Here is a 24,385-nt window from a genome sequence, read left to right as displayed (position 1 = left end):
CTTTCCAATTCATGTGGAGTTGAGGACTGTTTTTTTTTCAGGCTCTTAGAGTTTCTCCACACCAAACTTGTCAAATTATGCCCTTATGGGCCTTGCTTTGTGCACAACAGCACAGTCATGCTGGAACAGCAAAGGGCCGTCTTCAATGGAGCTATATATTTTATTTTCAAATGATTAATAATTATTGTTGGGGAAAAGGGTTAGCAATAAATTCTTATATTATTATACATAATACATATTATTTATATAATTATAATAGCTGATAATCAATAATGGGGCACCACTGGCATTTTTAAGGAAAAATTAGCAAGAAAACCGAATTCATTACATATCAGTCACTTTCTGTTGGGGTAAGTTAGTCGAATATTTCTCTCACCCAAGTAATCAAACTCACAGCGCTTAATTCTGAACCTCATAATGTTTTTTGAACTAAAAAAACATAACACACACTGTCAAATGACAGTTAATAAGTGAATGAAATATTTAAGTGGTAATGTTACAAGTATAAATCTGTAGGTGAAAATGACTGGGAAATAATATATATTTATCTATAGTGGATCTAAGTGGAAGCACTTCACTCGTGTGCATGTGTGGCGTGTTTCTGTCGGCTGATGAAGGAAAACTCTGCAGCAGGGTTGCCAGATTGCAACAGTGGTTTCCAGCCAAAAAACCTTTACAAAATCCACCAAAATGCATGAAAATCTGCCCTAAACAACACAGGATAAGCAGATGATGTTTAGCCTTAAAACCCTAAAAATAATAAACCAGTTAAACCATCATGACCTATAATTTATATCTTTAAATGTACAGATCAGTAATTATAAATTATAAAGGACAAATTATTATTATATTTTATGCGCCTTACAATCATCTGTAGCAGGTGATATCCAATGCTTTAATTCAGGGTCACTTTCCCATTCCTTTCGGTAATTTCTTTTGTATTTTTCCCACTTTGGCATTGTGAGTGCTAAACAAGCCAAAACCGTTAGCCTAGAAATGAGTCCAAAAAAAGCCTAGCCTATGCCGTCTACCATATGAATCACTGTATTGATGGGCGTGGCAGCGGTGTATTTTGGACTGGAAAGAATAACCTGTCAAGCTAACTTTTGACAACTGGTTGGATGTGGTGGGAGAAGGTAGGCCTGTTTATATTCCTGCTGCTTTAAAAAAACAATATTTTTTTTATTTATATTTAAGCTACCAAAATGATTACAAAACAGCCCAAATTTTGTCCACCCGCCAAAGCGTGTTTTTCCCCGCCAATTTCCAACGAAATCCACCCAGTTAGGCGGAAAAACGCACAATCTGGCAACACTGCTCTGCAGGTAGACCCGTAGTGGAATCACCTCACGTCTGTTGGAATCACCTCTTATTTTTAAGAATAATCCATTGGATAATCCTTTAGTTTATAATGTTCTGCTACATTATACACCCTTTTTTTTCAATGATAAAATTAAACGGGGTGTCCACATAGTTTTGACTGTACAGTTTATGTGCCAATAATGAATTACATAATATGATGCTACATTTAACCACAGCAATGTTGAGCAATCTAAAATATCTTAAATGTTAATTAGTATTTTATTGATTTTTATCATTTTAAATAAGTGCTTAGTAAGAGGGGGCAGTAAGTTAAGATTGCTCTGGTAATCAGCTAACTGTAAATAATTCAGCTAAAGCAAAACTCATGTCCAAACTTAAACTGAGAGTAGTGTGTGGAAGTTTGACTGGAGGATGAAACTACTGGTCCAGTCTGTATTTTAGTAGTAATTTTAGTAACTGTAGGGACCTCTGTACCATTTCCATAACTTGATAATGTTGATACATTTTCAAAATTCTTTCACTGTTGCAGCAACAGATCACGATGAATAATTCGTACTGATGATTGGCAGAAACTGGACCTCGTCCAGTTTCTGCCAATCGTCAGTACGAATTATTCATCATGATCTGCTGCTGCAACAGTGAAAGAATTTTAAATATCTAAAAAAAGTGAATTTAGCCGTGTTGTCCTGTTGACTGATGGGTTTGTCCTCTTGGCCGAGCACCAGTTCTTGAACTTGTGCTATGCTGTCATGATTAACTTTTGCCAGAGTCATGGACAAAGGTACAGAGGTCCCTTTTTTGACTCTCAGTGAGGGGTAGTGAAGGGATTATAAAACAATATCAATAATCAAAAATTAATGCAGAGCTTGCCCTGTAATGAACTGGCAACCTGTCCAGAGTGACCCTAAACAGAATAAACAGGTGGTAAAGTAGACAATAAAAAAATGAATGGAAACACAGGACTAGTATACAGCTACCAGGCTGTAAACCCCATCCCTGCCCTGCAGCTCAGCTCTGCACCAGCGTCCTCAGACAGTGTCACACCTGGTTCCTCTCTGAACAAAACGTCGGCCCTCTTTTGACTGCGTTCTCTACTCCTCTCCACTAGGATCTGAACTCATGCCCAAAGCACTTTCCACCAGGATAGTAGGAGGCATCTGGTGGTTCTTCACCCTCATCATCATTTCCTCCTACACAGCCAACCTGGCTGCCTTCCTCACTGTAGAACGAATGGAGTCTCCCATCGATTCGGCCGATGACCTGGCCAAGCAGACCAAGATCGAGTATGGAGTGGTGGAGGACGGCGCCACGATGACCTTCTTCAAAGTAAGTAGGACTGCACTTGATTTTTAAACAGATATAGATATACATAAGGCCCTGCCTAATTCAAGGCTGTGAGAATCACGTCATGAGCCGTGAAATGAGTATGTTGTTGTGAATTTCCCAAGGAGGATGGGGGTCCCTGCTGAGTCTGGTTCCTCTCAAGATTTTTTCCTGTATTTTTAAGGGAGTTTTTCCTTGCCACTGTTGCCCTCGGCTTGCTCAACAGGGGGTTTTGGTCTGTTGGTCCTGGATTCTGTAAAGTTGCTTTGAGACAATTTCATTCAGTTCGAGTGCCTCATGTTTAATGGATAATTTGCAATATGAGGCGATCCTAGCAATCCAATCGGGTAACTGAGTTTGGAAAACTCCCAAACAATTCTGTGGACGCGGTAGGGGGCGTGAGGGTGTCAAAGCACAGATGAAAATGTTTATTTACATGAAGCCTTGCACCGTCGCTGGATGTTCTATTTTACATTAAGTATTACTATTACGCTAAGTACATTACTATTAAGGCAGCTGTGCTGTGTATTGTAGCTTCCATTAATTCTATCATTCAATTCATACTCATACTTTTGAGCTTAGCAACATGTACAAAAGTCAAGTCCTTTACCTTAAATGCAGCAACAGCCAACATCCTATGGTCTTAAATTTGTGCAGGGCCTAAACTGTTGTGACCAGGTTAAAAAATAAGCTAGAATTAAAGGACCCAGTTCACACAATTAAAACAGCATTCAGACCAAGATTCATCCAATGATTTATAATCCATACAATTTTATTTGTATTTTTTTCACTGCCATAAAGTTTAATAACTGTGTGTTTTCAGCCAACAATTGGCATTGTGCATTATTTTCTAAGACTTGTTTGCAGCTGGTTGTTTATGACTGAGCTGTGGTTGTCCTTGTTGATTCAATGTACAGACGGCCAAAAAATAACTTTCCTATCAGAGTACAACAATGAAGGTTACTGGTCTCTTTAGTTTAATCTGTATTACTGCCAGTGTTTTTTAATGAATATTGAATAAATTGGATTCCACCACGACCCTGAATAAGATGACATGGTGGCAGGTCATTCAGTGTTGCTGCCCACTCTCTAGAACTCCTTACCTTCATATATTTGCTCCTGTAGTTCTTTTTCTACCTTTATGGACAGCTGTAGCCTAGCAGTTTAGGTACTGGTAATCAGAAGGTTGCCGGTTCAGCCCAACCACTACTGAGCCCTTAAGCAAGGCCCTTAACCCTCAATTGCTTAGATAATATATACTGTCACAGTACTGTAAGTCGCTTTGGATAAAAGCATCTGCTAAATGCTAAAAATATAAATGTAAAACCCAGCTCACCCAGACATGTCTCTCCTCAGCTTACTTCAACTAACTAATGGCTAGTTCACACTACATGATTTTTGCCCTGATTTTCGCTCACCAACTGGTCGGCGCTAGATTTGCCAGCTCGGGAGCAACTCGGCGTTCACTCGGCAATAAAAACTCGACTCTCAATCGCTATGTGTGAACTACTCAACAACTCGATCCGACTCGGCGACCGAATAGAGATTTCTAGCATGTCAAATATATGGATATGAGTCGCCCAACTGGCAATGAGTGCTATGTCGAACAGCCAATGAAAACGCGGTGAGGGGAAATGCAGAGGAGGAGTTGTAAAAAGGTGGGACAGGGGCATAATATAGTTTAAATCAGAATACATTGGCACACACACAAGTTTTACAGTATTTCTGAGCTTATCGTTCTCTACAAAACAAAACACCAACGTTGCATTGCAAAAAATATTTATTAACCTCCAACTTACTATACTGTAGAACAATCCATGCTGCTTGCGTAGCCAAATCCACTCAGATTCATTTATTTTTCTACTTGCTTTTACGCTGCAGATCAGCGCACAAACTTTGATCGCTCGCTACTTGTTGACATGCATTTTTGGACGTGGTATCATTAAACCCCTCGTCACTTCTCATGTTTGTTTTCGTGACAAAACATAATATGGGAGACCAGAGAAGCTCGCCTGCGATTCCAGTTGGTGAAAGATGGTGTAGTGTTAAACCCCCTATCACCGATCAGTCGTGTAGTGTGAAAGCCACACAGACTTGAAAGACTCCCGATTACAAGAGATCCAGTTGTGTAGTGTGAACTGTACAGCGACCTGAAGAATTGGAAAGTCAAGTAGTGTAAACTTGGCATTACTACCGCCACTCTTGATTAGATTTTATTCATTGTGTAACGTGACCATGGGTGACCATGTGAAGGCGATATGTTAGTCTTACTTATTATTATTACTAATATTATCATTTTTATTATTAGTAAAACAATGTATTAAAAATAAAAATACTAAAAACAATGAAAAAAAAAAACTCTATAAAAGTAGAGTAGCAGCTCCATTAAACAGAATCTCAAAGGCGAGAACTGAGGACAAAGATAAGACAGAAGGTTTTATTATATAACCTCTACTAATTGGAGTCACTTTTAAACACCCTTTTTGTCATCATTGTCTGCCTCCAGCTCCAAAATGTATAATTGCTCTGGTCTACATGCTGTTCGGTCCAAAGTTATCCAAAGTTCAGTTCTGTGCAGTATGTGGCCAAGATTTTAGACTTAGTTATAATCAGAAAATCATCGGGAAAGCTCCTCTGCTATGCATGAACACTTTTTATTATGGCAGTATCTCAGCTGAGGAGCGGATGCTTGGGGATTATACCTGCTATGGGTTTCATATTACTTATTAGCAGCACACATTCAGATGGAGGGAGGAAGATGAAACACATAGCCACATCCGTACCAACTGGGAAATCTGTGCTATTCGCAAGGTCTTGTGTCCTCCCCTCTTCTTTCCTCTATATAAAATGTGCGGATACAATGCTATAGTCATTAATACCACTAAATACAATATATGGCCAAAAGTATGTGGACACCTGACCATGTTGGACATCCCATTCCAAAACCATAGGCATTAATATGGGGTTCAATTCACCTCTTCTCTCTCTGCAGTCCTGACAGTCTCCACACACCTGGGAAGGCTCTCCACAAGATCTTAAATTGTGTCTGTGGAAAATTGTGATTTGCCATCACTCACCAGTACATGACCTCACACATGCTTTTTTTTAGACTGAATGGGCACAATCGACGTTTCAAGTAATCTGATAGAGCTTTTCCACCAATTTCTTCAAACCTTGGTGTTTTTTAGAGAACCAACGTGCGTTTCCACCAGTTTTTAAGAACCAACCCTGCGTCATCAACGGTGGGCATTGCGCAACAAAAGTAAAGAGTAGTAACATGATGGTGGAGTGTGTAGATTACCTGCGAGCATTTGTACTGTTGTTACAGATTTTTTGCAAAAAGCATCGCTTAACTATTGGTGATAAGAAGACGTAGGTAGACGTGTTTGTCGCCATTGTTGCTTTCTTTAGTGCATTCACATGAGAAGCGTTTTGCGCTTTGCTCTCGGCGCAAATAGCCGATTTGCTCAGCGCTCGGCTTGAGCAGTGAGACATCACTAAAGTTTTACGACACGAACATCCATTTGTGTGAAATAACCATCAAACCCACTATAAAATACAATACACGTATCTGTGTTTAGGCATATTAAGTTCACGTGTGGTGTTCATGCAGCTCGGGGTTCTGAATCCGCTTCTCAGGAAAGTCAAAAAAGCTTAACGTACGTGTAACATGGCTGAATGTACTAAAAGTACGAAATAGAAACACTACATTTCTTTCCGTTATTACTTGTTATTGCTCTCTTTTGCAGAAATTCATTGCTCGTTGTTAAGTACAACAAGCCACGTTACGCTTTAAATTTCACGTTAAGCTTTGTTTGTGTTTCTGGGTCACTTTTCCAACGTCATATCACACAGTTCATCTCATTTGAGGCATAATATCAGCGACAAACTGGCTCAAAATTCAGTCAGGTGAACTTTAAAAGATGTAAGCGCAGAATCAAGCTTCACACGAGACAACAGCACAGTGGTTTCGCAGCTCATGTAAAAGCACCCAAACCTCTACACTGTGACACGCCCACCGATGACGCCACGGTTCGCGCTAAAAAACCAGGTATTATATGGTGGCAGATTAGAATGCTAATTCGCTGTCTAAAACCTCTTTTTTTTGGTGGAAACACGTGGAACCGGTTCAAAATCAATTTTGCGAATCGGAACTGCTCTGCGTTGGTGGAAAAGGTTTATAAGAGTTGTTCAGTGGGGTTTAAATCAGGCATATGAGCAGCTCTTCATATCGAAGTCATCCAAACGTGTCTTATGGTCCTGGTTTTGTGCAGAGGGGCAGAGCTAAGCTGAATAAGAAAAGGGCAATTCCACACAGTTTTGGGAAAGCATATAATTTACAATAATTCTATTGATTTGGTACACAAGTTAGCAATAAGCCACTCTGTAGCATCAATAAAACATTTTTATTTTTATTTTTCAAATGGAACACAATTCTACTTTATGCTTCATGATTACTATATAGTTTTTGCACATTGTTTACACCGGTGGCTCGGTGGGTAGCACTGTCGCTGCACAGCAAGAAGGTCCTGGGTTTGATCCCCAGGTGGGGCAGTCCGAGTCCTTTCTTTGTGGAGTTTACATGTTCTCCCCATGTCTGTGTGGGTTTCCTCCAGGAGCTCTGGTTCCCCCCCACAGTCCAAAGACGTGCAAGTGAGGTGAATTGGAGATACAAAATTGTCCATGACTGTGTTCGATATAACCTTATGAACTGATGAATCTTCTGTAATGAGTAACTACCGTTCCTGTCATGAATGTAACCAACGTGTAAAACATGACATCAAAAATCCCAATAAACAAACAAACATTGTTTACACATGTTGTCATTTGCGCAGTTATCCTATAATCACCTTCACCTTCCCATTTTTCAGGCGACGCGGTGGCTCGGTGGGTAGCACTTTCCCCTCACAGCAAGAAGGTCCTGGGTTTGATCCCCAGGTGGGACGGTCCGGGTCCTTTCCGTGTGGAGTTTGCATGTTCTCCCCGTGTCTGCGTGGGTTTCCTCCGGAAGCTCCGGTTTCCTCCCACAGTCCAAAGAGATACAAGTGAGGTGAATTAGAGATACGAAATTGTCTGTGTTTGACATTAAATTGATGAATCTTGTGTAATGAATGGCTACCGTTTCTGTCATGAATGTAATCAAAGTGGGTAAAACATGACATTAAAATACTAATAAATAACGCACCTGTTTTTGACCTTTACCATGCCCACTATCCACACAGACTTAAGAAAGTACAGCCTTTATTTACTTTTTTATGAATCTGGAAAATCAGGACCTCAGTATCTGAATATTTCTTTTATTTGCCTCAATACTTGTATATCCATATTCATTTTGATCTTTACAGTATCAGTCTAAAGACTAGTGATAACCAAAGTGCAGACTGCAGATCAGTCAATGTGATGAGAGCCCCCCTCCCCATGGCTCACTGACCGTGGCCCCTTCTCTTGGTCCTGATTTATTGACTAAGTGAAAGTCTTTAAGCTTGATTGACAGCTAGATAAACTGTCTAATAAACCAGTAAACTGAGAGTATTGAGTGAGCATAATGAACTGTTGGTGTACAGTCAGTCAATGTTTCCCTCGACCTCATTAAAAAGTAAAATGAATAAACTCACTTTGGGATGTTTGAAGTGAAGGAGAAGTGAAATCTCTGCAGTTTGTTTAATGACTGACTTAGATTCACTCAACTAAAATAGAGGACTAATGATACCTGATTACCTGCTTGTGTGAACGTCAGCATGGGAAATGTGCAAAACGAGCCAAGAAACACACACACATACAGACACACACACACACACACACACACACACACACAAATTTATTGCCTCTTAGTCTTGCTTTTCCTATAGAATCCCCAGCATACTACACAGTCGAGTCACATTTTTATTTCCACCAGCTAATATCCAGACTGAACGCCGTGTGCACAGCAGCTAGACGGGTTGGGAGTGACTGCAGCCAGGCTGACTGCAGTGCATCCCACAGCTGCTGGAAAGGACGTGGGGAGGATACATAGGGCAAACACGAGCAAGTTGGTACCACAGATGCTCAATTAAGTTCATGTCTGGGGAATTAGTGGGCCAGGGTAGTACTTGGAAGTCTTAGTCATGCTATCCCAACCAATGTTGGACATTTCTAGCCATGTGACATGTCACATTGTCTTGTCTGGAAGATCCCATCCACCCCAGGGAAGACAGTTTTACCCATGGTACTTTTACCTATGACAGCAACGAGGGATACATGTGTAGACAGCCTATCGCACACCTTATATACCCACCAAGCCAGCTCACGAAACATGACTTCCTTCATGAGCTACAAAAGAGAGACATATAGATCTCCTTCTGCCTGCTTATTATAGTCATTTTGCATCTTTTCTACTCTACTAGCAGTGCAGTGTACAAAATCTGACAAACACAGCTCTTGAGAGTCACTGTTTAATTACAGAGGAAGTGAAATAACTACCACTATTGATGTTAATAAAAAGAAAAACTCATACATTTGTTTTTTCTTACTGTACATAATTCTAAATTCACTCTCACTCACTCACTTTTCTTAACCGCTTATCTAATTAGGGTCGTGGGGGGGGGGGGAAGCCTATCCCAGCTTTTCAATGGGCGCAAGGCACACAGTAACACAGTATCGCAGGGCAGACACACATATACAGTGTATCACAAAAGTGAGTACACCCCTCACATTTCTGCAAATATTTTATTATATCTTTTCATGGGACAACACTATAGAAATAAAACTTGGATATAACTTAGAGTAGTCAGTGTACAACTTGTATAGCAGTGTAGATTTACTGTCTTATGAAAATAACTCAACACACAGCCATTAATGTCTAAATGGCTGGCAACATAAGTGAGTACACCCCACAGTGAACATGTCCAAATTGTGCCCAAAGTGTCAATATTTTGTGTGACCACCATTATTATCCAGCACTGCCTTAACCCTCCTGGGCATGGAATTCACCAGAGCTGCACAGGTTGCTACTGGAATCCTCTTCCACTCCTCCATGATGGCATCATGGAGCTGGTGGATGTTAGACACCTTGAACTCCTCCACCTTCCACTTGAGGATGCGCCACAGGTGCTCAATTGGGTTTAGTCCATCACCTTTACCTTCAGCTTCCTCAGCAAGGCAGTTGTCATCTTGGAGGTTGTGTTTGGGGTCGTTATCCTGTTGGAAAACTGCCATGAGGCCCAGTTTTCGAAGGGAGGGGATCATGCTCTGTTTCAGAATGTCACAGTACATGTTGGAATTCATGTTTCCCTCAATGAACTGCAGCTCCCCAGTGCCAGCAACACTCATGCAGCCCAAGACCATGATGCTACCACCACCATGCTTGACTGTAGGCAAGATACAGTTGTCTTGGTACTTCTCACCAGGGCGCCGCCACACATGCTGGACACCATCTGAGCCAAACAAGTTTATCTTGGTCTCGTCAGACCACAGGGCATTCCAGTAATCCATGTTCTTGGACTGCTTGTCTTCAGCAAACTGTTTGCTGGCTTTCTTGTGCGTCAGCTTCCTTCTGGGATGACGACCATGCAGACCGAGTTGATGCAGTGTGCGGCGTATGGTCTGAGCACTGACAGGCTGACCTCCCACGTCTTCAACCTCTGCAGCAATGCTGGCAACACTCATGTGTCTATTTTTTAAAGCCAACCTCTGGATATGACGCCGAACACGTGGACTCAACTTCTTTGGTCGACCCTGGCGAAGCCTGTTCCGAGTGGAACCTGTCCTGGAAAACCGCTGTATGACCTTGGCCACCATGCTGTAGCGCAGTTTCAGGGTGTTAGCAATCTTCTTATAGCCCAGGCCATCTTTGTGGAGAGCAACAATTCTATTTCTCACATCCTCAGAGAGTTCTTTGCCATGAGGTGCCATGTTGAATATCCAGTGGCCAGTATGAGAGAATTGTAACCAAAACACCAAATTTAACAGCCCTGCTCCCCATTTACACCTGGAACCTTGACACATGACACCAGGGAGGGACAACGACACATTTGGGCACAATTTGGACATGTTCACTGTGGGGTGTACTCACTTATGTTGCCAGCTATTTAGACATTAATGGCTGTGTGTTGAGTTATTTTCAGAAGACAGTAAATCTACACTGCTATACAAGCTGTACACTGACTACTCTAAGTTATATCCAAGTTTCATGTCTATAGTGTTGTCCCATGAAAAGATATAATGAAATATTTGCAGAAATGTGAGGGGTGTACTCACTTTTGTGATACACTGTACATACACACACCCATTCACCTTTAGGGCAATTCAGTGTCTCCAATTAACCTGACTGCATGTTTTTGGACTGGGGGAGGAAACCGGAGCTCCCGGAGGAAACTCACACAGTCACGGGGAGAACATGCAATCTCCACACAGAAAGGACCCGGAACGTCCCGCCTGGGGATCAAACCCAGGACCTTCTTGCTGTGAGGCGACAGTGCTACCCACCGAGCCACCATGCCGCCCTAATTCTAAATTCCAATTCTAAATACAGACTGCAATCTAACATTGTACTAAATCATAACTGAGAATTTAAAAATGACAGTCTTGTTCGACAGACAGTAAGTTAAATCTATTCATAACTATTTAAATGGTATTTTTTTTCATTTGCTGTTGGTTTTTACTGACAGTAGATGCAGATTCAGATCATGAATAAAAGCATTAAAGTGTGTGGAGGTAAAAATCATAACATTTTTAAAGGGAAAGCGTAAAAGTTAAGTAAAAGTTAAGTGGCATCACTAGAAAACTAATATCAGCATTATTTTGGCCTCTGATCATTTAAAAATATTGACAGCTCTATTGACAGAGCTGTCTTTGTCTCTCTCTCTCTCACCACACCCCAAATGTCCCAAATTGTTGTACAAACAATTTTTAACCTAAATCATCCAAAATGTTGAATTGTTTTGACATGTCTATGAATGGTTTGTCACCAGGCCTCTTTTACTATTTTACTGTGGCAGAAATAGCTTTACAGAGAAGGCTAACACTGCTGTTCACCTAAATAATCAGGAGAGACATGGTAGTATAGTGAGCAGTTTGTTCTCCCTGTGTCTATGTGGGATTTCAGGACTATTATGATGACTAGTATGATGTCTATTACAAGTACAGTGGTACCCTGTAACTCGACGTCCCCTAAACTTGAATTTTTTGAAACTCAACGCACTTCGCAGAGAAATTTGTACCCTTAAACTCAACGTTTTCCTTAAACTTGATGTGTTCACCTTTAAAAAAAAATAATAATAATTTTAAACTAACAATGAACAGCTGTTCATTGTCATCAAAATGTGAATATGAGACGAATCTGTATTTGTGTGGAATAACTGTCAAATCCACTCTGAAAGCTCGACATGTATCTGTGTTTATCTGGATTTTCCTCACTGTTTCACTTGTGTTACAGCTCGAGGTTATGAGGAATCATTAGAATCAGCTTTTCCGAGTCTAAAACGCTTATCGTAAAAATAAATAAATAAATAAAGCTTAGAAGCAGGAAAAATGGGTGAGCGTAAGGATTTGAGCAAGTTTGACAAGGGCCAAATTGTGATAGCTAGACGACTGGGTCAGAGCATCTCCAAAACTGCAGCTCTTGTAGGGTGTTCCCGGTCTGCGGTGGTCAGTATCTATCAAAAGTGGTCCAAGGAAGGAACAGTGGTAAACCAGCGACAGGGTCATGGGTGGCCAAGGCTCAGTGATGCACGTGGGGAGCGAAGGCTGGCCCGTGTGGTCTGATCCAACAGACGAGCTACTGTAGCTCAAATTGCTGAAGAAGTTAATGATGGTTCTGATAGAAAGGTGTCAGAATACACAGTGCATCACAGTTTGTTGCATATGGGGCAGCAAAAGGGGGACCAACACAATATTAGGAAGGTTGTCATAATGTTATGCCTGATCGGTGTATATGCAGTTTCACGGGACCATGGAACGCATTAACAGGTTTCCCATACATCCTTATGGGTAAAAAATACCTAGAAATTCAACGTCTTTAAACCTCAACGCCACTCCCAGAACCAATCGATGTCGAGTTTCAAGGTACCACTGTATTTGTATTTTTTTAATGCATTTTCTCCCCATTTTCCTCCCGATTTAGCACAGTCAATTTGTCTTTCGCTGATGAGGGATACCCGATTGCATCTGAGGAGAGCATGTCGCTGTACACGCCTCTTCCAACGTGTGCACAGCCCTACTCTTCTTGACCCTGCATTCTGCATCAGGGTCCTATCCGCCAATCAGCATATGAAGATCCCACCCACACATAATACGGTTGTCCCGCCCTAGCAGATACAGTGGCCAATTAGTATCTGCTGCAGGCACTGCCCATTATGCCCGCCAGATGGCGCCCAGCCGACCGGTGGCAACACCGAGTTTCGAACCGAGGAGTTCAGAATCTCGGCGCTGGTGTGCTAGCGGAATATCCCGCTGCGCCACCTGGGCGCCATAATTGTATTTTTTACTTAAAGGGCTGTAAATTACACTTCTGAAAGATTACAGTTCATCCTACTTTTAATTTATTACTCAGCCCTTCTGCTAAAGAGAAATAGAAGTCATTTGACTCATTTGAGTCATTCAATTCAGCTTTTCGCTTTCAATCTCAGATTTCTAATAGCATGATTCTCCATGCCCCTGCACCTCTACTCTTTTTCTTTGCTGTCAGTGCTTTTCCAATCTGTTGTGGAGGTTCCCTCGGTTTAATAAACTCTCCGGCCCTCTCTCTCTCTCTCTTACAAACAGACATGCATTCTCAACCACTTTTCTTCCGACTCATTCTTGCAGCTGAGCATTTTTCACATTTACAGATTTTCTTGCAGTGTTCCTCTTATCAGGCTTCAGTGCATGTTATTTTGTGATGGCCTGTGAGTTAGATCCCTACAGGACCTGTAGTGCTTAGCGCTGAGTTTATAAGCTCTGATAGAGAGTGCAGCTGAATCACTGCCACTGATGCAATCTGGCCGGTAGGCAGCGAGAGCAGCAACAGCTAGGAGGGACGGAGAGGGTTGGGGACAGAACCCGACCCGTGAGTCAGACTCAGTATAATTAATGTGACGAAGGCTTCAGAACGCTTGCGTCTAAATATCTATAAACATGTGCACAAAACAGAAGGTTAAAAAGATGTCAGCAACTCGTACATTCATGCTGTAACTATTCAGATGATTACTCAATATTGTTAATTTCCTCCAGTTTTACACATATCAATTTAAACGTAATCAAGAGTACTGATTTGCATATGGAGTCTGTAATTAATGGTCATTTTGCAGATTATTATTATTTTTTTTTTTTTAATTGGCGGCACAGTGGCTTGTGGCTAGCACTGTCGCATAACAGCAAGGTCTTGGGTTTGATTCCTAGGTTAAGCAGTTCCAGGTCCTTTCTGTGTGGAGTTTGCATGTTCCCCCCATGTCTGTGTGGGTTTTCTTTGGTTGCTCCAGTTTTCTCCCACAGTAATAAGACATGTAGTCAAGTTATTTATTTAATTTATTTTTTTAATGCATTTTCTCCCTTTTTTTCTTCATTTTTAGCCAGTCCGTTTTTACCCGATTGCATTATGCTTTTTTTACTACTGGTGCTGACCCCCGCCCCTGATTGAGGAGAGCAAACTGACACACGTCCCCTCCAACTCAGGTGCAGTACCGACTGCATCTGTTCACCTGCATGAGGCGAGTTCATATGTGGATCAGTCTTGTGGATCAGCCTTGTGCACAGAGAGCCACACCCTGTTTCGAGCAATATTCTTCAACTCTGCGCAGGTACCATCAATCTGCAGAGGTCGTTATTGCACCAGATATGAGGAACCCTGGTCCAGCTCATTCCACCCTGAACAACAGTCAATCGTTGTTCATCCCACCCTGACCAACAGTCAATCGTTGTTCATGTAGGTGCCCAGCCCAGCCAGATGGCAGAGCTGAGATTCGATATGATGTATTCGAAATCCCAGCTCTTGTGTGCTAGCGTTTTTTACCGCTGCGCCACCTGAGCGCCCATTTTGTTATTATTTTCACATACTATTTATAGCTATGAAACACTAATAGTGTGCAGTTTGAAACATAGCCAAAGAGCCAAACATTAGATTAGTCATTGTAAATACATTCAAATACTTTAATGCATCTGAGAGCTGGAAGTACGAAGGTGGTGAGGTGCAAAGCCAATATGATGCAGAATTAGTGACCGCTACGTGTGGTCATTTTGTGTCTGGTATTACTATTTAATTTACTTAAGCTGTGTCCTCAAATCCACCTACTAACTGTTTAGTGCTCAATGGCAGAGTTAAAAGGTTCTGGGCAATAATAAAGTGGTCAGTCATGCAAAGAGCTGAATCTATTAATACGTTTAAATATTTTAAATAAAGACACTGGTATCAGAGCAAGTAAATAAGTAAAATAGAATAGAACCCCTTTATTTGTCATATATACATATACACACATATTCCAGATTGTTTAGAAGCTGTGGTCAGAGTGCAGGGTCAGCTATTGTACAGCACCCCTGGAGCAGACAGGGTTAAAGGGCCTTGCTCAAGAGCCCAACAGTGGCTGCATGGCAGAGCCTGGATTTGAACCAACAGTCTTCCGATTGACAGCCAAACTCTACCCACTAAGCTACCACTACTTAGTGTATAAGCAGCTAACACAGCTGATTAACTATAATAACACTGGTATATACAAAATAATCTGGCAGTGGAAGAAACCCAAATAACTCAGAGAGAAAAGCGCACACAGAACTCTTTACAGACAGTAATTGGAGGCAGGGTTCAATCCCAGGTCCAAAATCTTCAAACCCACTGGGACCAGTGTTACTATGCAGCACCCACACTACCATCTGTGCCACCATGCTGCTATTGAAATCCATCAATGACTGTATTATTGCTTTGCATAAAATAAAGCGTTCCATTAAGTGTTCCACTTCTATTCTCTATCTACACCCTTTCTCTGGGTAAGGTCATAGCCTCCCATATCTTCTCTTACCACTCCTATGCAGATGATACTCAACTCATTCTGTAATTTTCTCCTTCAGACACACAAGTCTCAGCTCGCATCTCAGATTGTCTGCAAGATATTTCACAATGGATGTCGGCTCATCATCTAAAACTCAATCCCAACAAGACAGAGCTGTTACTTATTCCTGGAGATCAATCTCCAACCCAGGACCTAGTCATCTCTCTTGATGACTCCCAGATCAGACCATCTGATAATGTAAGAAGCCTTGGTCCTAGATAACCAACTGACCTTCTCTTCTCATGTGGCCAACATGACAAGATCGTGCCGGTTCCTCCTCTACAACATCAGGAAGATTCAACCATTTCTCTCCATGGAAGCCACTCAGATTCTGGTCCAGTCACTTGTAATCTCACGGTTGGACTACTGCAACTCCCTCCTGGCAAGTGCTCTCATGTCCACTATTAAACCCTTGCAGCTCTTTCAAAGTGCAGCTGCCCGTCTGGTTTTTAACCAACCTAAACACTGCCACATCACCCCACTGCTGCGTTCTCTTCACTGGCTTCCTGTAGCTGCCCGCATTCAGTTTAAAACACTGATGCTCACATACAAAGCCAAAAAATGGACCGGCCACAAGGTACCTTTGTGGTCTAATAAAACCCCGCTCTGTATCACGCAACCTCCAAGCCTCTAGTCTTGATCGACTTGATCCTCCACCCAGGACTTGAGGAAGACGAGCATCAAGGCTCTTCTCTGTACTGGCACCCAAATAGTGGAACGAGCTTTCTCTGTCTGTCAGAACCTTAGTCTCTCGCTGTCTTTAAAAAAAGATTACAATTTTTCACCTCTTTACTAAGCACTTAAGCTGACTTGTACTTACTTACTTACACTCACTAATACTAATTCATTTCTTGCAAAAAAAGCACTTCTAACAGGTTCTAACAAGTTTTAGCAGTGTTCTTGGACTGTTGACTACTTAAACTAGAGTAGGGTAATGTTCACTATGGAAGCATTTCTGTAAGTCGCTCTGGATAAGAGAGTCTGCTAAATGCCGAAAATGTAAATTATTAAATATCTGGAAAACAGACAATTCAGCTTGGCTTAAAATTTTAATTCCTACCAAATACTTTCTTTTGTCATCTACATACACCACGAGTCAGAATATTTCATTGAAGGTCAACTCACTGACTAACACAGTTCCTGTCTGAGACACACCTGAAGCAACATATTTACAATCACACTCAGGTGAATACACACTGCTTCAAGCTCCAAATGTTCTTGTGTGTTTTTACAAATCCATTGCCCTTTGCCCTGAACAGAGTTTAAATTCACCACTTTTGCTTTTACCTCCTATGGTTATTCAACTGCTTATCTTATTTTTTTCTTGTCATTTTGCAATATGAAAGAATCTACTGTGAAATCTGTAGGCGCTCTGTAAACTAATCTGGAGATGACAAATACATTCTGCATTGATAACTTTTCACCAGCACTATAAAGCAGATGCACATGGATATGTAGTTTAATAGAATCACTATTTATGTTGATTGTGTTATGTTTTATTTTCTTTCTTGGCTCAGCCTTTTGTTATAACGCTTGAGAATATTCATAAAACACTTCAACCAAGGTTATTTTAAAGTAAGCAGCCAAACGCTTTTCATATTTTAGTGTATACTTACCAAAGACATCTATCAAGCAAGTCCAGAACAACTGCAACTGACATGAACTTACACTGATGTAAAGCATTCTATGTGAGAAACAGTCTATTATTCAAAAAGTGAAATAAAATATTTACAATGCTATTGGTTAAATAAAGAGAGAAAGTAAACAATTATAGCTTTAACAGCTGAATTAAACTTGCATCAAAATACCAGTACTCTCCTCCAACAGACAGACATTCATACAGTACATGCATACATACTGTTACTTATTTCAAAAGTTATATACACACATATACACTGATCAGCCATAACATTAAAACCACCTCCTTGGTTCTACATTCACTGTCCATTTTATCAGCTCCACTTACCATATACGTAGAAGCACGTTGTAGTTCTACAATTACTGACTGTAGTCCATCTGTTTTTCTACGTACCTTTTTAGCCTGCTTTAACCCTGTTCTTTAATAGTCAGGACCCCCATCGGACCACCACAGAGCAGGTATTATTTGGGTGGTGGATCATTCTCAGCACTGCGGTGACACTGACATGGTGGTGGTGTGTGATGGAGTTTTTAAACACCTCACTGTCTCTGCTGGACTAGTGTTTGGACTTAAAAAGCACAGGAAGATCTATATACATTTAAACCTTAGACGTTGGTGTATGCAAAGCATACAATAATGGTAGGTATTTATTAAAAATTATTATGAATTATTGAATAGTCTGATTGCAGTTGTTAGAAAATATTCCTGCAGAGTTTAGTCCTACTTCTAGGAGGAATCAGTCTATGACTGAAGGTGCTCTGTTGAAACACCTCCAGGGCATGAAGTTGGTATGAACGATTTGTGTTTATTGAGTTAAGTTTTGTGAGCATTCTTAACTCTGCTACCTGCTGAACTGAATCCTGCTCATGAAATGAGAACTAAAACTCTACCACACTAAGAAGAAGTCATTATCATCATTAAATCTTAGCAGACATGCCACCAGGTTCTCTTTGCCTGAGATAATCTCAGATGGACTAAAAGACATTAGCATTGTGTGCTGTAATGAGATGTGTTCACATCTCAGATTGTTTTTAGGAAAAAGACTTTGGGTTCTTTATCCCAAAGACAAAAAGTACCATCCAGACTTTTTATCATGGTATGGGGAGCATTAGAGTCCATAACATGAGTGACTTGCAAATGTGTGGAGGTACCATTGATGTGCAGGCATATATTGGGATTTTAAGAGACATATGTATGCTGCCATCAAGGTGACATCTTTTCCCAGAAAGTACATTGTTATTTCAACAAGACAATGCCAGAACTTATTCTGCTCGAGCTAACGTGCAATCGTGCAAGAATGAGCAAAAATCCACTCGCAAAACTGTCAAGTAAGCTGAATAGCTGAATAGTCATGAATTAAAACTAGATTGCTTCAGAAGACTTAAGCGTGTGGAACTGGCTTGTCCATGATGTTTCATTCGCAGCTGTGAGTACATTATGCTTTTGATTATGATTTGAAGTGGCTCAGGCGGCGTCTGGACCACACAAGAGCATGTGTAGTTCAATTGAGAGGTTTTAATAGTTTATTGCTGATTAAAGGTTATAGCTGCATGTTGTCCTTTCGAGTCGCCATTCATTAATGCCACTAGCATTTACATCACAATGCCAAATATTGGATTTACAAGAGGAAATTGTTCTCAAAGCAGCGAGCAATAAGCCACCTTTGTCCATCTAATTAGCTGAGTAAACACACACAGATCGAGGTGTCAGACACAAATAATGCTCTGTTATAGTCCTACAAGTCTCATATTAAAGGGCTGCAGAGCTAATTACAGACTTTCTACTATTGGCACAAAACAATAATGAGAATATTGTCCAAAAATATGAATGCTGATAAACATGTTGTTCAAATGTTTCACAAGCGGTAGAGGGTGAAGATTAATTGTAGATTTGATTTTCTAGAATAAAATGCCATGATTTGTCATTTATACAGATACCGGTGTATAGTACAATAAAAAAACTGTTTTTGCATATCCCAGCTCATTTGGGAGCTGGGGTCAGAGCGCAGGGGCAGACATTGTTTGGCGTCCCTAGAGCAGACAGGGTTAAGGGCCTTGCCCAAGGGCTCAACAGTGGCTGAATGCTGGGATTTAAACTCTCAGCCTTTCAATTGATGGCCTAAAGCTCTACCCACTAGGCTACCACTGTCCCTAAATTGTGAAATTTGTGATATTATTTTATTGTCTTTAGTCTTTATGGACATTCTGTATTAGAATATACACCGACGAGGCATAACATTATGAGCACTGACAGGTGAAGTAAATAGCACTGATTATTTCTTCATCACGGCACCTGTTAGTGGGTGGGATATATTAGGCAGCAAGTGAACATTTTATCCTCAAAGTTGATGTTAGAAGCAGGAAAAATGATAAAGCATAAGGATTTGAGTGAGTTTGACAAGGGCCAAATTGTGATGGCTAGACGACTGGGTCAGAGCATCTCCAAAACTTTAGTTCTTGTGGGGTGTTCCCGGTCTGCAGTGGTCAGTACCTATCAAAAGTGGTCCAAGGAAGGAACAGAGGTAAACCGACGACAGGGTCATGGGCGGCCAATGCTTATTGAAGCACATGGGGAGCGAAGGCTGGCTTGCGTGGTTCGATTCAACAGACGAGCTACTGTAGCTCAAATTGCTAAAGAAGTTAATGCTGGTGTCAGAATACTCAGTGCATCACAGTTTGTTGTTTATGAGACTGTATAGCCGCAAACCAGTCAGTTAGGAAGGTGGTCATAATGTTATGCTTGATTGGTGTAGACTTTAAACACTTCTGACTTGACAGTTTTTAATCGGTCAAATGTTTCCATACAGTTGTTCTTTGATAAAAGACTTCTTAAAAGAAACATTTTGATTAGGTTAAGATAAGAGTGGGTCCAGAGAACTAGATGCAAATCATATACACCTTGAACAGGGTGCTAATCCATCACAGGGCATCACATTCATTCATATACTCACACCTATGGATAACTGAAACAAGTCAGTCCAACACCCACATGTTTTGAAGTCATTTTAGCCACTAACAGTAACTTAATAGAAGTGCGGGTCCTGACAACATGTATTTGGCTAACGTCTTTTTTTGATAACGAATCTAACCTGCTGTGGAAGTGTTTCGCACATCAGAGCTGACATCTCGAATTCGTTGGAACTCTGCTACTGTCAGGCTGGGAGCCTACACAAACAATAAAACTGGCTTGTTGTTCAAAAAGAGGGTGCCGGAGGGGACCTCATAATTGCTGCAATTGCAACCTCTGCTGGCTAATTGATGGTTCCTGTACAGAGACGAGGGATAATGTGAATCAGGGTGTGGCTCTGATGTGTGGTACACAAAGCTGATCCACATATGAACGTGCCTCGTGCAGGTGAAAAGATGCAGTCGGCTACTGCACACATGTCGGAGGGGGCATGTGTTAGTCTCGTTCTCCTCAGTCAGAGTGAAAGTCAGCAGCAGTAGAAAGAAGCATAATGCAATTGGGTAATTGGATACGACTAAATTGGGAGGAAAATTGGGGGAAAAATGCAAAAAATAAATTAATATTTTGGAAGTTATAATGTAAACAGAACTGCATGATCACACGTATGTTGTAATAATGTAATATTATGCAGGCGTCGCACCTTTGTCTTTCTTTTGTGGGCTTAGCTGCACCGCACCAGCCCGTACCTTTTTAGGGCCAGACAGGTGACCCCAGACGTTACCAGAGAGTAAGGGTGTGTAGGTCGCAAGGCCGAGGTAAATAGGGTTTTATTTCTCTTGATAGGGATAGATGGTGCGATTTGTGCAGCCCTCGCGCTGCGATTGCTTTCAGAGTTGCTAAGCGCCAGCTAATGCGTTTAGCATCAGGCTATCGCTAAAGGCGCCCTCACTAGGATTCCGCAGCTCTTCAAGGCGTATACTGACTTCTGGGTTCGCCTATGCCCGTTTGGCTCAGCGGTTAGGAACACCACTCTAGCAACGGCACTACCCCGGTTCAAATCCACGCCTTGCCACTTTTTCTCTCTTTCTCATAGATCGACTCCTTCCCAGCAGATGACTGGTGACACAGTTGATTAATTACGTCCTAAAGGTATTTAGATTATTCCGCGCATTTTCCCGAATAGTATCCGTGGTTTTCGTTGGCTCATCTTATGAGCTTTAGACGAATTTAGTCTTAGCTGCGCCATAGCATAGCACCTAAGACATACACCTAGCGAGTGAGTGACCAGGGTTCGTGTCTCGCAGTTACTGTTTCTCTTGTGTTCTGCTTTCTTCTTTTTCAGTTGCCTGCAGTCAACGGCCTCGTTCGGGATTCCCCGAATTGTTTTACGTTTGCTTGTTTTGTTTATGTTTGATTATCTTTCGTTGTAAAATTATTATTTATTGTTAATAAAAATAATTTTATCTCTGCATCTTTGGGTCCAAAAGCCTCTCTTCATAACAGTACTATTGTGAACCAGTGGACTAAGAGCTAAGAGCAGAGTTTAGAACTAGAGCACAAATCAACCCTAATTAGCCACCCTCTTCATGCATGCTCAATAATCCAGGTACACAAATCCACAAAGTCGAATCAGTTCATCTGGACACAGGTTTGTTGTTAATATTACTCATGTAAGCTCATGGTTCTAAAATTTTATTGATTGTACAATAATTGTGAATGCAACTTGGCAAAGCGATAGCGGTAGCACAGCGGTTTAGGCACTGGACTAATAATCAGAAGGCTGTCGGTTCAAGCCCCACCACTGCCTCAGTTGCTTGAATTGTAAGTCGCCTTGGATTAAAGCTTTTGTTAAATGATGCAAATCAAGTCTGAAATCCTCCTTTTTTAAAGCTTCCATTAATGCCTGTTTATTAGCGGTCATTTGGGGCGGCACAATGGCTAAGTGGGTAACACCGCCGCCTCACAGTAAAAAGGTCCTTGGTTCGATCCCCAGGTGGAGCGGTCCAGGTCCTTTTTGTGTCCTGCATGTTCTCCCCGTCTCTGCGTGGGTTTCCTCTGGGAGCTCTGGTTTCCTCCCACAGTCCAAATACATGCAAGTGAGGTGAATTGGAGATACTGAATTGTCCATGACTGTGTTTGACATTAAATCAGAAGGCCGTTGGTTCAAGCCCCACCACTGCCTCAATTGCTTGAATTGTAAGTCGCCTTGGATAAAAGCTTTTGCTAAATGACACAAATCAAGCCTGAAATCCTCCTTTTTTAAAGCTTCCATTAATGCCTGTTTATTAGCAATTAAAACTGCCTCTTGGGTTCTTGATAGCTAAAAGCCATTTGTGGCGGCACAGTGGCTCAGTGGGAATCCCTGCCTCCTCACATCAAGAAGGTCCTGGGTTCAATCCCCTGGTTTGAGCGGTCCGGGTCCTTTCTGTGTCCTGCTTGTTCTCCCTGTGTCTGTGTGGGTTTCCTCCGGGAGCTCTGGTTTCCTTCCACAGTCCAAATACATGCAAGTGAGTTGAATTGGAGATACTGAATTGTCCATGACTGTGTTTGACATTAAACGTGTGTAACCACAGTAACTTCTGTTTCTGTCATGAATGTAACCAAAGTGTGTAAAACATGACGTTAAGATCCTAATAAATAAATAAAAGCCATATGTAGCATATTGAAACGGATCAGAATAGGACAGTTTGACATTTTTCATTGTCATGTAAATAAAGGCTCAGATGCTAAAGTCACACTCATGACCATGATTGCTTTCTGGCATTTTAAGTTGCTTTTGCTTAAAGACTTGCATATGGTGTGCAACAGTGCATTAATTGCAATATGCTGTCTGTAATGCTGCCAAACTGATAAATGCTGTCATTAATTGTATGCATGGACACAGAAGGCATTTTTTCCATGTTTATTAATATCTGCTGTATTAAAATATGATTTACTTTATTATAATAATAAGCAACCAAGTATTTTTTTTTACTCAAATAAATTCAGGCCTGATGCAGACGTTAGATTTTATTACCTCTGGCTCATACGTGATATAAAAAAGCACAGTTATATAGAAGAAAGCATTGTTTTCCAAATAAGACAGTTCTGATTGTGGCGCAAAGAAAATTAATCAAAGCCTGGAATCTGATATGGAAGTATGTGCTGTGACAATCTGTAGCCACTTGAACATGATCAAAAGATTAGAGAAATCACTTATAATCAGAGCCCACAGTCTGAGTGTAGATGAAATAAAAGATGAGAATGTAAGTATGCCCAAGTGAGAGAGAGCTGAGTAGAAAGATAATGAAAAAGATTGAGTTGATCAGAGAAGTGGAGAGACAAAGACTGTTTGTCACCCCCTGTCTTGAGGATTCAGAAAGTTTCTGTTCTGTAACTTTTTAGCAGGTTATCCATTGAGCATGTGTACATATATTAATTTATTTACTTAGTTTGGTATTTGTTGCTGGAATTATTCATGTTGGTGTGTTAGTGTGTGTTGTGCTGTTATGAGTGGATCAGACACAGCAGCGCTGCTGAAGTTTTTAAATACCGTGTCCACTCACTGTCCACTCTTTTAGACACTCCTACCTAGTTGGTCCACCTTGTAGATCGCTCATCTATTGCTGCTGTTTAAGTTGGTCATCTTCTAGACCTTCATCAATGGTCACAGGACGCTGCCCATGGGGTGCTGTTGGCTGGATATTTTTGGGTGGTGGACTATTCTTAGGTGGTGTTTAAAAACTCCATCAGCACTGCTGTGTCTGATCCACTCAAACCAGCACAACACACACTAACACACCACCACCATGTCAGTGTCATTGCAGTGCTGATAATCATCCACCACCCAAATAATACCTGCTCTGTAGTGGACCTCATATTCCGATCATCCCTGCCTGCAGGCACTGGCAATTATGCCTATATGGCACCCAGCCAACCGGTGGCAACGTCGAGTTTCAAACTGAGGAGTTCAGAATCTCGGCGCTGGTGTGCTAGCGGAATATCCCGCTGCGTCACTTGGGCGCCATTTAAAAAAAATTTATTACTATTTTATATAAGCTCTCTATTTTAAATCTAGAATTACCCAATGCACGTAATTTCGTTTTTCTATGTACCTTGGTGTACAGTGAAATGACAGGTTAATCTTAAATGTTCCGCATATTTGATCTGTCACAGTTTTTACTCTGGATGTTTCAACCCTACTATTAATCCTGGCGTA

General features: G+C 41.2%; 1 protein-coding gene across 1 annotated transcript in view; it reads left to right on the top strand.

Moving 5' to 3' along the window:
- grik2 (glutamate receptor, ionotropic, kainate 2) overlaps positions 1 to 24,385 on the top strand; it is a 289,146-nt gene that overhangs the window by 229,149 nt on the left and 35,612 nt on the right. Inside the window, exon 13 of the mRNA XM_062991399.1 lies at positions 2,432 to 2,649. Coding sequence (XP_062847469.1) covers positions 2,432 to 2,649 — 218 coding nt within the window. The remainder of the gene's footprint in view (positions 1 to 2,431; positions 2,650 to 24,385) is intronic.

Source organism: Trichomycterus rosablanca, chromosome 3 (assembly GCF_030014385.1).
Source record: "Trichomycterus rosablanca isolate fTriRos1 chromosome 3, fTriRos1.hap1, whole genome shotgun sequence".
NCBI lineage: Eukaryota > Metazoa > Chordata > Actinopteri > Siluriformes > Trichomycteridae > Trichomycterus > Trichomycterus rosablanca.
The sequence above is the reverse complement of the archived record's forward strand: the minus strand, read 5'-3'. Positions and strand labels throughout refer to the sequence as shown.